This window comes from Labrus bergylta, chromosome 18 (assembly GCF_963930695.1).
Source record: "Labrus bergylta chromosome 18, fLabBer1.1, whole genome shotgun sequence".
NCBI classification, from domain to species: Eukaryota; Metazoa; Chordata; class Actinopteri; order Labriformes; family Labridae; genus Labrus; species Labrus bergylta.
The window spans coordinates 2,608,510-2,624,437 of record NC_089212.1 but is presented as its reverse complement, the minus strand read 5'-3'; the positions used below and the strand labels follow the sequence as shown (position 1 = coordinate 2,624,437).

The 15,928-nt window shown below is 40.3% G+C and overlaps 2 protein-coding genes across 2 annotated transcripts; one reads left to right on the top strand and one right to left on the bottom strand.

Annotated features, from left to right (window-relative positions):
* Positions 1-331: 331 nt before the first annotated feature.
* gemin2 (gem (nuclear organelle) associated protein 2) lies at positions 332-3,820 on the top strand. Its single transcript, XM_020643116.3, has 10 exons — positions 332-620; positions 990-1,074; positions 1,380-1,469; positions 1,996-2,055; positions 2,152-2,262; positions 2,434-2,478; positions 2,570-2,638; positions 2,782-2,892; positions 3,172-3,230; positions 3,458-3,820. Exons 1-10 carry the CDS (start codon positions 499-501, stop codon positions 3,495-3,497), a joined length of 792 nt encoding a protein of 263 aa, XP_020498772.1. The 5' UTR covers positions 332-498; the 3' UTR covers positions 3,498-3,820.
* A 1,259-nt stretch (positions 3,821-5,079) lies between these two features.
* On the bottom strand, positions 5,080-14,926 carry pnn (pinin, desmosome associated protein). Its single transcript, XM_020643125.3, has 9 exons — positions 14,767-14,926; positions 14,248-14,325; positions 11,829-11,897; positions 9,633-9,708; positions 8,673-8,767; positions 8,436-8,511; positions 7,787-7,942; positions 6,891-7,029; positions 5,080-6,799 (listed from the first exon to the last, which is right to left on the bottom strand). The coding sequence occupies exons 1-9, from the start codon at positions 14,877-14,879 to the stop codon at positions 5,553-5,555; spliced, it is 2,049 nt and encodes a 682-aa protein (XP_020498781.2). The 5' UTR covers positions 14,880-14,926; the 3' UTR covers positions 5,080-5,552.
* Positions 14,927-15,928: the final 1,002 nt, after the last annotated feature.

The window sequence follows — 15,928 nt, the reverse complement described above, 5'->3', positions numbered from 1 at the left end:
AGCTGTTGCTGTCACAGAGACTCAAGAGTAAATAGGAAAGATAAGATATAGGGCTTGCATTAAGGTAATCATTAACATCAAAGAGGTGCTTGCAATAGCATACAAAACATTACCTGGTGAGAGGTCAGAGGCTTTTATTTGATTTAAAAATATATTTTTTAGTGGACAATAAGTTTCACTGTGACAGAAATATACAAAAATGTAGACAGACAAATGTTTTTGCAAACGAAAACCACGATATTTTCTTGGACTTTGGCCTTTTTCTGGAATGCTGACAACACAAGAGGCATCCGTTACCATAGCAACGGACACCGCGCATAAAGACGACGTCATATTTCTGCGTTTCAAACAACATGGCCACCTAGTTGGAGAGTAGTCGAACCACCTGCGAAAAAGTCGTTGTTTTGGTCGCCAGAGGAACTGTATTTTACAAGTCGTGGATTTCAACAAGTGTGGCAGCATTTCACTTTGTGTGTTTTTGATAAGAATTGATTGAAAATGAAGTCGGACGCGGAGGAGTTAATGCCGAGGCTGCTGCCCGTTGACTTCGGAGCCAGTACAGAAGAGCTGGACCTGAACGGACCTCCGAGAAACCCCCGAGAATACCTCCGACAAGTCCAGTAAGTCACTCAAAGAACATCCCCCCCCCCCCATTTGGACAGTGATCAATGAATGTGTGGCTTTATACATACGGGGACTGCGCTGTAGGCTACTCCACTGATGATGCACACCGGAAGTAGGCTATTGTAAGTTTTGTGGATATTAATAAATATATCAGAGTCAAAGAGTAGGAATTTTGTGACAGCCTGATGCTTGATGAACGATCCCGGTGTTATCAGAATAGTGTCTTGATTTTGTTGCCACTCTTCGCTTAACTCTTCTCTGTTCACAAAAAAACAGTTACAGTTGATAACTTCAGTCACCTTTTACACCTGTCGATCAGGTGTGATCAGGTGTGATCATAGGTTCTGATGTGCTTCCTTTATTAGGCTGGAGGCATCGCTTTGTCCAGAGGTGGTGGTTGCACAAATAGACCCCAAGAAACTGAAGAAGAAACAAACAGTTAATGCCTCTGTGAGTTATTGAACGACTTTTAACATCTCATTTCAAATGTGTTGTATAAAATACTGTGTACAGACACAATGAAACTGTAGGGGGGTATAATAATGTTTGAATAACGTGCATGCTTAAATCATCTACTGTTTTTATTTTTTCTTAATTAGTAAATCAATTTAAGATTTAAACGGCACTACTTGCATACAGTGTTTAAGGGGCTACAAGGGGCATATAGACAACATTTGCATGTATGAGATGAGATGCATTTGGGGAAAAAGGACTGTTTCTTCAACTCCCTGAGAACTGTGTCTCGTGTGTTTCAGGTGGCAGGTTGCCATGCGGCTCCAGTGGGTTTCTCCCCCAGTCTCCACTGGCAGCAGCAGCAAGTCAGTAACTTCTCAGATGTCAGACAGGTAAAACAAAACACAAGCACCAACTTCCACATTACTTCATAACCAAAACATAAAGCAAGTTCAGACAGTCCTTATTGTTCCCTGATCCTACTGAGACTGGTCCTAAATGAAAGACAGGCTCGTATGTGATCTTACTTTTGCACACTTGGAGGCGCTCATACACAACAAAACTTTCTGAATGGAAACATTTTTATGTTTGAATTTGTTACAACTGTTGAGACACCTGCTTGCATAGACTGTGTCCTTGACTCCAGTGGAACAGGAGGATCCAGACACAGATACAGCTCAAGAAGAAAGGACTCCTATTGTCTCTCTCGTGAGCCAATGGCCTTGGGTCTCACATTGACCATCGACTGATTTAAATGCAACGTTCTCTTTGATGAAATAGAAGACACCTAGGTTATGAGATTGGTTATAAAAAAAAAACAATACAACTTCTGAAAAGGATCACTAACACTGGCATATGATTACTAAATAATCTGTATTTTCAAACCATGTGTGGGTTCTGTTTTTCTTTTTCGTTCAGTGCATCACAAAGAACAGAATACACTGGAGCAGCCAGACTCTGGATGACAACGTGCTGATGGTGAGGAGATGGTCTCACCATAAATGTGTAAACAAATGACCATCAAAAAAGATTTCACTTGAGGACCTGTTTTGTGTGTGTGTGTGTGTGTGTTAGCCAAAGCTAACAGATGAAGAGGGCTGGAAAACATTTTGTTTAGGAGAGACGGTCTATCTGGGTACTTCCTCCTGCCAGACAAATGCTGAACCAGCGCTGGACTACAGTAAAGTATGATCAAGTGTTAGTGTAAAAGGATAATTTATGTTCCTGATATTAGGTATTTTTTTTTTAAATTTAAGAAACAAAAGAGTATATTGTATTCTTAACTTGCCTCACAACCTTGTCAGATCATATCATCGTAGTAACTTTTGTTTCCTCTCTCCCTGAATGTCTGGACAGATGGGCTTCCCTCCCTTCCTCAGCATAGTCAGCAGACTGAATCAGGTAAATGAAATCCTCATTTTAGACATGGACCCGGTCTGAACCAGCTCTACTGTCTGATCATGTTGTTTTTGTCCCGTCTGTGTGCCTAAAGTCCACCGTGCTGATGCTGTTGGAAATTCTCATCAGTTGGTTTGAGGAACACGAGTTTGCTCCTCAGCTGGTGAGTGGATACTTCTGACTCTCTTTGTACTCATTTTAAATATTAAAATGGGCTGTTTTATGAACTCTTTCTGTGTGTTTGGTCTTTCTGAATTATTGTGACATTGTTTGATTTTTTTTTTTAAAACTGTTTGTTTGGTACAGGGACGCTGGCTGTATTCTCTGTTGGCCTGCCTGGAAAAGCCTCTGATACCTGAAGCCCACTCCTGCATCAGACAGCTGGCCAGGCGATGTTCTCATCTCCGTAGCACACTGGTAAAACTTAGTCTGATTGTTGAACCTCAACATCCTCTTTTGTTTATTTGATGTCTACAAGTTGCTGTATTTCTCATTTGGCTCTGTGGTGTTATAATCTACCTGCAGAAACCCTGCCACTACTCCTTACTGTATTTTATCCTGCCTTGGTCTCTCTCTGTCACAACATGGGTGTCATGTATTCTATAGCTCCTTTGTATGTAAGAATTTAATCCTTGATGTAAAATATTGTAGGGCTGAAAATACATTTGTTTCAATCCTGTATTTATGATTCTACAGGAGAGTCAGGAAGACGAGAAACTGCCTCCCCTCAACCTGCTCATCTGTCTTGTTGCCAGGTAACCACTGAATCCAAAAACTGTGTATTGGTCAGGCCAAATCACATTTTTATGGCTGGTTGCATTAAAACAAATGTGTTTCTTATCCTTTCCAACAGTAACTACTTCAGTGTTTATTACATTATATTTAGTTTTCAATTACATTTAGAACATATACATGTATAAATGTTGATAGTACTTTCATGATACAGGATGTATGTATTGATTTTAACTATTTTTCCCTGCAGGTACTTTGAGCAGAATGACCTGGCAGACCAGCCAGAGTGAACAGCGTTGAGCTGTAATGACTTCTATCAACACAACATAAAGGAATGTGTTCTGAGCTTTTCTTACCGATGCAGTGTTCAGTCACAAGGCTCCACAATCTCACTCTGTGAACACACTGCAGAGAAATGTTGAAAAGGAAGTGGCAGAGGACATGGACACTCAGGGGACTGTGTGGGATCTTCATACACACCAATGATGAGGACTGGAACATGAACTCATGACCTACTATCTCTATTAACTGGGTGTTTTGGAGCTCAGTCCTGAGGTTTTTGATGCATCAAATTATTTGTCCATTAAACATCTATGATGATTTGTAGAACTGATTTTGGATAGAGTTGTTTGTCATCAGATGTTAAAGCACCACAGATACAGTTTTTATTAATACAAGGTCCTTTAATTAAGGCTCTAGGTCTAACCTGATATACCATAAAACTCTAAAATTAAAGCCTGTCCTAATTTAATGACCAGTTCCTTTTCACAAGCCTGGTAATGCCATGTGTTTTAACAAATAAAGGCATGTCCTATGCATTTAGTGTTGACATAGTCTTAAAATGGAGAAAAAGCAGCAAGATGTCAAGAAAGTAGTAAAGTAGATAGTATACATACGCCTTAAAGCAGGTAGACCAAACTGTTATACAGCAATATCAAGTATATTATTTTAAAACCAGTAGTTTATTTCCTTAATTTGTACAAAGTCAAATATTCTTTTTGATTTAAATGTAAGATTCATAGTCTTTCCCATATTTGGTTTGAAATAATTAAAAGTCTATCTAGTATTGAAGACTGCCTCAAATAAAGGCAGGATCATTCATAGACCGAAGGAAGTGAAATTCTGGGCTATTAATAGAAGGTTTACGGTATCTACACAGACATTGTAGCTTGGTGATCATTAGACTGGTCTTCTAATTCAAATAACATTCTCAGGAACAAAGAGCCACATGTCAGGTGATCAGCTGTTTGGAGCAGATTACTGACTAAATCAAAAAGTACAGGTTTATTGCAAAAGGCATTAAGTGATTCATTATGAATTTACAAATTTAGAATAAAGTTAACATACTAGTGTTTGCAGCCTCATCTAAAAAGCAGAGGTCCATTCTGAGGGCTTTAAGAGGAGATCTTCAGTCCCTCCTTTTGATGCATTTAGTCCTTAAATTCAGCAGAGAACATGATACATAGTATACAATAAATACTATATGGAAGTTAACAATTGGTCCATACATTTAAGATTTAAAGATCAATCTCTTTGGATTTTAGTTGGTTGGACTAAAGGGGTTTGAAGAAATAATCTTAGACTAAAAGTTTGAGGCTTATATTGCTGAATTTGGGCATTACACATACAAAATAATACTTATGAGTAGTTGATAAAATAATCAGTTGCCGGGCTGAAATGCCAGGAAAGAACCCACCACACATTTTTATGTAGACCTCACCTTTAATAGGAAGCAGATTATCAGTCAGTACAAAACAAAAAAATCACATGTACCCACATAATGAAGATAAAGCCTTGACAGTGACCGAATAGTGGATATAAATGAGACTTAACAGCATCGTCACATCAACTTGAAAACACAACTACTGTATGTGAATGGCTGCAATTAAAACAGCAGCCGACATCTGAGCAAACATTCAACAGCATCTTTTCTTTGAATGCCACAAAGATCTTTTTTTTTTTTTTTTTTTTTAAATCGACATCAGGCCAAGATAAATTATTTTTTTTAGTTAAAATGAGGACTCAAATTTAGTCTCAACCCTGTTGGTGAGGCGTTCAGTGACAGTTAGTAAAAAGGATTTGCTCGGCCAGATGCACAACTGTGACTTCAGAATTTAAGAAAAAGTCTACATTTCTTTTGCCAAGTAAAGGTCAACCACTTAAGTCAATTTAGTTTGGGCTTTGACTTACTAACCCATAAACTTAGAAAAAAAAATCCTTCCATTTTCTCCCTCAATGCACCTTTTACTCGTCACTCCAAAGGGCAACACTAGTTTAAAAATCATCTCATGTGTCATTAGGTTTAGCATTGTTCCCCCCTTGTATGTTATCATGAATTTGTCGGTTTAGCGTCTCTTGTCCTTCCTTTCTCTATCTTTGTGCTCCCTATCTCCCCGGGAAGACCTGCTCCTCCCTTCCTCGCTTCTCCTCTTCCTCCTCTCCTTGGATCCCTTGGAGTCCCTCCCTCCTCCGCCGCTACTACCTCCCCTCTTGCGGCGACTCTTCTCTTCCCCCTTCTTCCTGCTCCTCTCTGATGGCCTCCTCTTGCGCTTGCCGCCGTCTCGGCTGCGACTGCGGCTGCTGGAAGACGAGGACGAGGAGGATGAGGACGAAGAAGAGCGGCTAGATCCAGAGGAAGAGGAGGAGCTCCCGCTGGAGGACGATCCGGAGGAGGAAGAGGAGGAGCTGTTGCTGTGACTGCGGCCCTTCTTTGCCGCCTTCTCCTTCTTCCTGCCTCTCTTAACATCCTCTTCCTCCTTAGAGGGTGCAGCAGGGGTGATGCTTGGGGGCTCCTGGATATCAGGCATTTTTTGGGGTGCTTCATCACCTGTTTTCTCTTCCACAGTCTGGTGTTCTGCTGTGGATTCCTGAGCATTGAGGCCAGGGTTGATTAAGACCTGCACAGGAACTGAGGGAGCTGTTTCAGAAGCAGGGATGCTCTCAGGCCCAGGAGGAACCTCAGAGGACTGAGCGGCTGGTTCCTCTGTGAGGAGGATGATCTGTGGCTGACTGTCGATTGGGACTTCTTTGCTGGTTACGGTTGCGTCAGAGGACGGTGTGTCCTCTGTCTTTTCACTCTGAAGGTCTTTGACTTCCTCCTTACTGTCTGTTCCTCCCCCCACTCCATTAGTCTTGCTCTCCTGCACTGCCCCGCCCTCCACCTCCATCTCCCCTGACTCAGGACTTTCCTCCTTCTCTAGCTTCTCCCCCATTTCCTCACTGTCTTTGACCCCCTCTCCTCCCTCCTTTTTCTGCTCTTTCCCCTCCTCACTCACCTCCATCCCCTCCTCCTCCTCCACCTTCTTCAAAACCTCCTGCCCCCTGTCTTTCCTCTCCTCTTCTGCCACCTTTCTATCCCCCTCCTTTTCCCTCTCCTCATCCTCATCATCTTCCTCCTCCTCATCATCCATCTCCGCTAACCCCTTGTTACCCGTCACCTTGACTACCTGACCTGCTTTCTTACCCTCCGTCGGCTGGTCCATCCCTGTTGCAGCAGCGTTGTTGTCCTGGTCGCGGTTCGGCTGTCGCCGGGGGCGGGATTCCATCTTGCTGAGGTGTTCAGCAAAAGCCTCACGCCTCTCCTCAAACACAGCTGTCCAGACAATGCACAGAGGTTACAGAGCAACAACACACACAAACCTGTTTCACTGTTAAGATTGAAAGAAGACCGAAACCCGACTCACCGTTTAGTTTCTTGGTGGAGTCATCGAGGAGTTTCTGCGTGGCGGAGCACATTTTTCCAGGCAGATAGAAGATATGAGGCTTTGATTTAGTACGAATGTACTTCACCAGATGGTTATTATGGCCGGTCCACTCCTCTTGCTGTCATGGACAAAGGACAAAGGAGAGGGTTACAAGAAATAAAATATTAAAATACAATAACAAAATACATATTTCAAACAACACAATTGTTTCTCCCATAACCACTCAATGCCACTTCTAAATAAAAAAGTAGTAGGGGTGGTTTTAATATGATTCTATTGAAAACAATCTAAGATAAAAGCTTTTTTACTCTTTATGCAACAGTGAGCTAAAACCCCCTTTGCACAGCACTCCCAAAAAATGTCAAGACATCACCATTGCATGTGAGAACACAAAGGACTGGATGAGTTTACTGTACGACTCAAGTATTCAAAGAGAGTTCATCCTGCCAGCCCCCAGGACCAAGTCCTTTAAATGATCTAGTGGGACAGTGTGTGAATGCAGATGTTTAGTTCAGCTTCCTGTTTATTGTTTTCAACTGGTGTTTGTGGACATGTCCTGATACATGTAGCAGTGAGAAACACAAACATGCAGTGTGAAGATACGAGCATAATAAAGACTATGCTGTTTTTCACTAGCATTAGCATGCTAACACAACAATGCAGCGCGAGTTGTTTTGGTTTCATGCTGGTGCTCAAGGGTGACATCTGCTGGATGAAAAAAAAAACACAAAGCCTTTAAACTGAATCGAGTTTTTCTAATAGTCTAAAGGTGTTTGACAGGAATAATCTCCTGCTCTGCTCTACACATGTAATATATAATTTAAGAGTTAAATTCTACAATTAGAAGAAAACAGTGTTGAAAAGTATTTTCTTACCAGCTGAGCTAATTCCACTTTCTGTTCCAACAGTCTCAGCTCAGTCTGTTTGGCTCTCCTCTCTTCAAACAGCTCCTTCTTTTCAGTCTCCACCTTCTTCCTCTCTGTTTCAGCCTGAACCTCGAGCTTCTGCTCAATCTCTGTACGTCTCTTTAGCTGTGGGGGAAAGCAGAGTCAGCGTCAGGGAGGAAGATGTACACTAATAATACACAGGTCCTAGTTCAGGGTTCTGGTTTAGCTAGGTAATGCAAGTTCTCCATGAACAGAGGCTACATCCTTGTTGCACTGGTCCCAGGTTTGACTCCTGATTCTTCCACTATTTGGTCGATGTCATCCCCCACCCTCTCCTGCCACATTTCCTGTCTGTCTAATAAAAGATCAATAAGCCACCTGAGAAGAGATTTAATCCTATTCATATGTTTCAGTGATGTTGCAGAAAAAAAACTTCTAGGAACCTAATAAAATATGCAATTAGATTCAGGAATTTCTGGGCCAGTTGTAATCTTTGCTTTGTTGAATGACTTTGGAAAACAGGATTAAGCTCTCATGTTGCCATTCAGTCAAGGAGATGCCTTTCTCTTCCTGCCCTCCTCTCCTAACAGGAAATGAGGTCAACAGTTCCCTAATAAATGGGACAGATTTTCCTCACCCTGTCTGTAGAGACGTTGGACTCCTGTTTGAATTTCTGTAAGGTGCCCATCAGCAGGCCAAACATGCGCCGATTCCTGAACAAGAAACCATAAACAAGACAAACAATTATAACTTATAATTCTTTACGTCCTTTCTGGTAGAAATTACACACATTGTTGGGTGTAATATGACAATTTTAGCCATAATAATGATCTCAATATAAAGACTCAAAGACATGAACCTCATGTTGGCTTACCTCTGTTTGCCCTTCTCATCCATGGTTTGATCTTGGATAAGGTCTCGGCGTGTTCTCTCTTTGGAGGTAGCAACTACTGACGACTGCAACGCCGGCTGTGGGATGAAGAAAAAAAATAAAAAATAAAAAAGAGAGAAAACCGTCTGTAAGGGGCATTTATCTTTAAAAAAAACAAACAAACAAGGAACTTCTCAATGTATGTCATTTTTGAAAGAGATTACCAAGGATACAATGAAAATGCCTGAGAGAATACACAACAGAAACAAGAAAACTGGAAATAAAACAGAGGCTGTAGAACTTTAATGAGTGAAATTAAGACCCTCTCAAGGCACTTCAACCAAACCCTTCTAGACTTTCAAAGCCTTTATCATCACATGCTAAATGTTGCCACTAGCTTGCTAGCTTTAGCTTGATGAGGACTCCTCTCGTGCACGGGCGACAGACTATTTTATAGGCCTTGTAAAAGCCATGAAAAGTAAATAACTCTTTTCACAGACATCTGATTTATCGATTTGTCTTCAGATGCAAAGCGATTTCAACAAGAACAAAATAAGCCCCATTAGAATTTCCCCTTGGGGATGAAAAAAGTATACTAAAATCCAAATGTAATCAAATGCCTGCACTAGCTTTCAATCGTTAGCTGGACGTGCTGCTTATAGAAATCCACCTGTTCCTGTTGACTCTGACACTCTAGCAACTTTCACCCTTCATGCTACACAGCAACAAAAGGACGTTATTCCTCACATTATGAAACAATCAGTTTGACATTAATAGACTGGGTACAAATGACAATCTTGTAGTTTTTCTCACAGGAGCTCTAAAACGATGACCTGAGGGTAAAAGGTCAAACTCACTGTGAAGTGGGTGACCAGCCACTGTTTAAGCTTTGATGAATGAAAAAATAAAACATTCAGGTTAACCCCCCCCCCCCCCCCCCCCCGGCAGGCTGCACGGTCTTACCTTTTTGACATCGTCATCATCCTCAGCGTCGCTGTCGTGACGTGCGTCTCTCCTGGCCCTCTGGTCCCCTGCCAGCCTGCATAAACATGAGAGGGTAAGAAGCTAACCAGTGATAGTCCCATCAGAGTCTATTCCAACTTAATAACTCCCGCTGTAACGTCTGTGAAGGCAGATGTGCTTAATGAAGCATTACATCTGTCAAATAAAAGCCAAGTATTTAAGTAATTCAATCATTTCAGCATGATCTGGATATAAAAGAGAAAAAGTAACTCAAACAAAAACAGCAACTGAACATGAGTTAAATATTTCATTAAAAACAATTCTCTGGATCCACCAGAGGAAAATAAGTTGTACCCTTCAGGAAATGAGGACTAAACTACTTTAAAACAACTTAAATTTGCTTCCTCTACAACTCCACTTCCCTATTCTAAAAGCTGCTCTTACTACATTGATTGTAAACCAAAGCTCCATACAGAAAACTTTAAAAGCTATTTAAGAAAAATAACTACATATCAGAGTACCGTATTTTCCGCACTATAAGGCGCACCGGATTATAAGGCGCACCTTCAATGAATGGCCTATTTTAGAACTGTTTTCATATATAGGGCGCACCGGATTACAAGGCGCATAGAATAGAACATGTTTACAACTGAACAAGGCTGGGAGATATTGTGAATATATAAATATAAATACGTATAAAACGTAACGTATAAAACTACAAAAACAAAAGTACATAAGACGATTTCCCCAAATAATAAATTATTTCTTTGACGTTTCTCTTAACTCTCAAAACGTAGTTTTATACGTAGTGCATTCACAATAACTCAACGTTGTTCAAACGTTAATGTGCATATTCACAATATCTCCCAGCCTTGTTCAGTTGTAAACACGTAAAAGAAACACAGTCTGATACCGCTAATTCAAACGTTAGTGCAGGGGTGCCCAAACAGTCGATCGCGATCGACAGGTAGATCGCTGACTGATTCTCAGTCGATCGCGAGATGTTTTGTCAATATAAAATACAATTGTAAAATAGAAAAGTGATTTCAATTTCATCTCATTGCACTGTTTCCCACACACGATACCTGTGTTGGGAGCCCAAGTATACTTCCGACCTGTGTGTATTTAATTTTTCATTTATTCATGAAATTGCTGCGTGCATGAGAGAGCGAGCGGGGGAGCGAGAGAGAGAGAGAGCGCGCGCGCAAGAGAGAGTGCAGGCATGCGCAATGACGTGCAGGTAAAACCGGGGGGCTAAATGTTTTACCAAAAAGTCATATATAAAAACTATGCTACGAGTATTAAGCACATTTGATGAAGCTGCAGCTACTTTTCTCTGCTCCTCTCTGCTGTCATGACTGTGAGCATCGCGGGGCACGAGACACACCAACAAACAGCGCGCGCGCGAACCTTTTTACTTTTAGTGCTACAGCACACAGTTGATCCGTGATCCGTACGGACCGAGGTGGGAACACACGTGACCCGGTCAAACAGTCGGTTGGACTTTACTCCGTTCACTCTCACCGTGTCTGCAGCTAATTTAACAAAAGCAAAATCATCTCACAGCAGCCTGCTGTAGTCTGTAGTCTGCATTATTTTTTACAGAACTCTCATTTATTATTTTCTGTTTGTTGTGTGAGTATTAAATGCGTTTGTAGGCTGTTGGTAAAGGCTATTGCTCACTATGTGGACTGGTAGATCTCGGCAGACTGGTAACTTTAAAAGTAGATCTTGGTTCAAAAAAGGTTGGGCACCCCTGCGTTAGTGCATAACTCAACATTGTTCAGTTACGTATAACACGTAAAGCTCACTTTTTCAGTTCATTCCCCGTCCACGAATCCCTCGAATTCTTCTTCTTCAGTGTCCGAATTGAACAGTTGGGCGAGTACGGCATCCAACATGCCCGGCTCCCTCTCGTCATTATCCGAGTCAGTGTCGCTGAGCGCCGTGTACAACCAGTATGGATCAACCAATTAACCAATTGATCCATATATATATAAGGCACACTGTCGTTTTTTGAGAAAATTAAAGGCTTTTAAGTGCGCCTTATAGTGCGGAAAATACGGTATTAACATCAGTCCCACCTACATAATTGTTTCAATCTACAGTAGACGTTTGACCACCATGAAAAGTGTGCCGAGTTATTTTTAGTACAGAAGTAGAGATACCGTGTTACAAAAAAAACTAAAATCTCACCTCAGGAGGGCTCCCTCGATGTCCCTCTGCTTGGCAGGAGGGCCGCCGCCTATATCTGAGAGACTACGTCTGTTAAAAACAAAGACATTGGTCAGAGGTAAGATGATGCTTTACAAAAACTGTTTTAAAGATTTTAAAGACCATGCAGTAAATAGGCACTTGCTCTATCCCCCTTGTTTTATTTATTACTATCATTCATTTCCTTTTTTTTTTTTTTTTTAACATGTTCATCCTAAGCCTATATAATTGAATTGCTACATCAAAAAATTCAACATATGCTAAAGAAACAGTTGGAATGAGAAATATGTAATCACTGCAATAAAGAACATTAAAAAGAACAAAACAAATCAATGGTTAAGGTGTAATTTCCTTCCACAACTTAAAAAAAGAAGGTAATAGAAAACTGAATTATAGATGTTGACCAGCTTCAGAACAAAGCACTTAACGGTTATCATTGCTGTAATACAGAAATTGCATAATAAGTGACTAGATTAGGTACAGCTAGGCAAAACTAATGAATATCAAGCTTGAAATAAATTTGATCTCTATGAAGGTTGATGAACTATTTATATTTTAAACTGGTGAAAAATTTATTGATTTAATTTCACAGTTCATTTGGATGACAGTCTAAAAGCAAACATCAAAAACTGCAAAAGAACAATATATTAAATACCCGGTTATGCTTTTTAAATCTACACTCTCAAGTTGGTCTGGTACCTGGAGAGGTGCCAGATCACTTTGTGAGCACTGCCGAGGTGCCCTTGAGCAAGGCACCGAAACCTCCTCCCCACCATCAATTTAGTTCTTTTAGATCTTAGTGCAGCTTTTGATACTGTTGATCACACAATTTTAACTGATCGTCTCAGACATTGGGTTGGTTTAAAGGATACTGCACTTAGCTGGTTTTACTCTTATCTTTTAGAAAGAACCTTTGCGGTCACCATCAGTAACTACTCCTCCTCTACCTCTAACATTACCTGTGGTGTACCGCAAGGTTCGCTTTTAGGTCCCATTTTATTCTCCATTTATATGCTGCCTCTTGGCCAAATAATTGAACACCACAATGTCTCCTTTCACTGCTACGCAGACGACACACATATACCTTCCTTTGAGACCTGAGGACACTAGGAGCCTAGCTGCTGTCAGAAACTGTCTAAACGATATCAACTGCTGGATGGCACAAAACTTTCTCCAACTGAACAATTCTAAATCTGAAATCATAGTATTCAACCCGCCAAACACCACTCATATCTCAAAGAGCAGCCTCGGTCCCTTATTCGCCAATGTCCAACCTACCGCCAGAAACCTAGGAAGAACATTCGATTGCAATCTCACCTTTGAATCCCATATCAAAACAGTTGTCCGATCATGCTTCTTCCATCTCCAGAATTAAAACAATTCTAACCCAACCAGACCTTGAAAAGATCATCCACACCCTCCTTTTCCCCCGACTTGACTACTGTAACTCCCTCTTTTCCGGAATCACAAATAAGTCACTGTCTCGCCTCCAGCTGGTCCAAAATGCAGCAGCTAGGCTTCTTACTGGTTGTAACAGATGACATCACATCACTCCAATTTTAGCTTCATTACACTGGCTTCCTGTAAGTTTTAGAATCGATTTTAAGATTTTACTCATTACTTTTAAAGCACGGACGGGGCTGGCTCCAAGCTATATAACCTTTAACCACTTGTTTCTATTTCTTTTACTGCTCTTACCTTCTTCTTATTGTTATCTTTTGATTTGCTTTGAGCTCTTTTCGTTTCTTACATATTTTTAAATCTTTGGTCCTCTTGGTCTCAGCTCGTGTTGTTGGGTTCTTGTGATGGTCTGGTTGTATATGTCTGTTGGGTATCGTGCACTTTGGGTTCTTTTCTGTTGAATTGTATTTAATTATTTTTAGTATTTTGCATTTGTTTGTTCTTGCTGTTGTTTATGTTCTTCTGTGTTTGGTTTAGTTTGTTCTTGTTTTTGCTGTTTGTCAAAGCACTTTGTAAACCTGTGTTTTTAAAAAGTGCTATAGAAATAAAGTTATTATTATTATTATTTCCGGAGCGCCTGCCGGGGGCCGCTCCGTCACTCTGACATCTCTCCATTAGTGCATGTCCATAGGATCCTGTCTGTGCATGTGTGTGTTGCATGACTTACAGAGAGTAAAAACTGAAATTTCCCCTTGAGGGATCAATAAAAGTAAATCTTAAACTATAAGGCTTTATATTTTTATCATATTTATAATGAAATGCAGATCTGTATATCCTTCAATCTCGAAATTAAATATGGATTTATTTCGTACAAATATCATTAATCGGTGTATGTAGGTTAACAGCACAGTGTAAAAATTATAATGGATTTTATTCTACTTCATTATTGCATGAATCGCAGATAAGAGCAGCTATTTCAGTCTGTACATCATGTTTTTACCTGAGCAAGTTGACTCCTCTTCCTCTACCTCCACCGGGGCCTGCCATGGGGCCGCCGAGCCGACGGATCTGACCCGGTCTGTAGACACAGAAGGAAACAGGGTCAACACAAACTATGTCTTCAAAATGAGTCATCTGGTCCTGTATGTTATCTCGGTAGTGGTATTGTTAGACAAATTTATCTCGGTAGTGGTATTGTTAGACAAATTTATCTCGGTAGTGGTATTGTATATAAAAAACGTCACAGGCCTTCCTGGTTACATAGTCCACATCACGGCAAATAGTTATTATTTCTTCATTTAAATTAATCTTTTACTTTGTAATGTTACTGCATTGTTTATAATGAAGATAAGACGGATTTGTGTGAATTCAGCTCGCTCACCGTCTAAGGTGGTAATGTTTGCTAAAGTAGCTAACCGACTCATGCTAACGCGTATCGGTGGTCCTTTGAATGGGTGAAACTTGGTTCACTTCTCAGCAGAAATGTTCAGAATACTAAACAACCGCTCCTGCCTTTCACCTTGATTCATTAGGATCACGTCCAGTTAATTTACGAATGTTATCGTCCACACTTTTCAGGCTTTCCTTGGCTTTTTCCAGCTGGTCCTGCAAGCTCCGCACTACCACCGCCATCTTGCCTCCAGTTAGCGGGAATCACGTGTCACTCTTCTTCTACGTTTTGTTCCGCTCTTCTCTTCTTTGAGTTGTGATGACATCCAACGTTACGGCCCAATACCGCCATCTGCTGGCCAGTTGTTTTGACGTAAAGGTATTTTAGATTCGCAATTCAATTTCACAATTGTTTCCCTACAAATACAATTTTCCTGAATGTCTGAGCCCTTAAACATTGCTTTAGATAAATCGCTTCACTCAAATATGATTTAACTAGACTGTAAAAAGCTGAGTACAATATAACAGTTAAGTAAGTTACAAAACACCCAAGAACACAGCATGTGGACACTGGCACTAATCTTCATACTCAACACTTAAAAACAAAAATCCTAGAAACAACTGATGGGAGAAAGCATTTACCCTATGATACAACAATGAGAAAAACCTCCAGCAATACAAATTATATATTAAATAATGCAAATATAATATCATATACTAAAATATCTTATCAGGTAATAAAAAATATATAATATAATATACTATACTGGTAATATTATATGCACAGACATTCAAATGTTTGCCAATTGTGGAGCTGTTTTCAAGGAACCCTTTAATGAAGGAGTTTTACTTGGGTCAGATGTGATATACAGTAGCACTAAAACTTGTGACTACTTGATGGGATGGTATTGCCTAAAACTAACAGACAGCAGTATGGGCTTTTTCAACCCAGTAAGAACAGGATAAGAATGGATTGAATAACAACAACATAAAAATATTGTTTATCTATTGTGTTTGCGTCAACCAATCAAAGGTCAAATGAGGCAGGTTATTTGCTGCTGATAAACAATGTTTTTAAATTGTAATGTTACACTACATCAGGGGTGTCCAAAGTGCGGCCCGAGGGCCATTTGCGGCCCTTGAGGGGATTTTTTGCGGCCCGTGACTTCAATTGAAGAATCAGAAGATTTTGATTAAGATTGGCACATTTTCTTATTTTTCTTTTTCATGTTAACAAGGGCTGAACAATATTCCTAAAATAAAAAATGTTCAGTATGTTGTTGGTTTTTTAA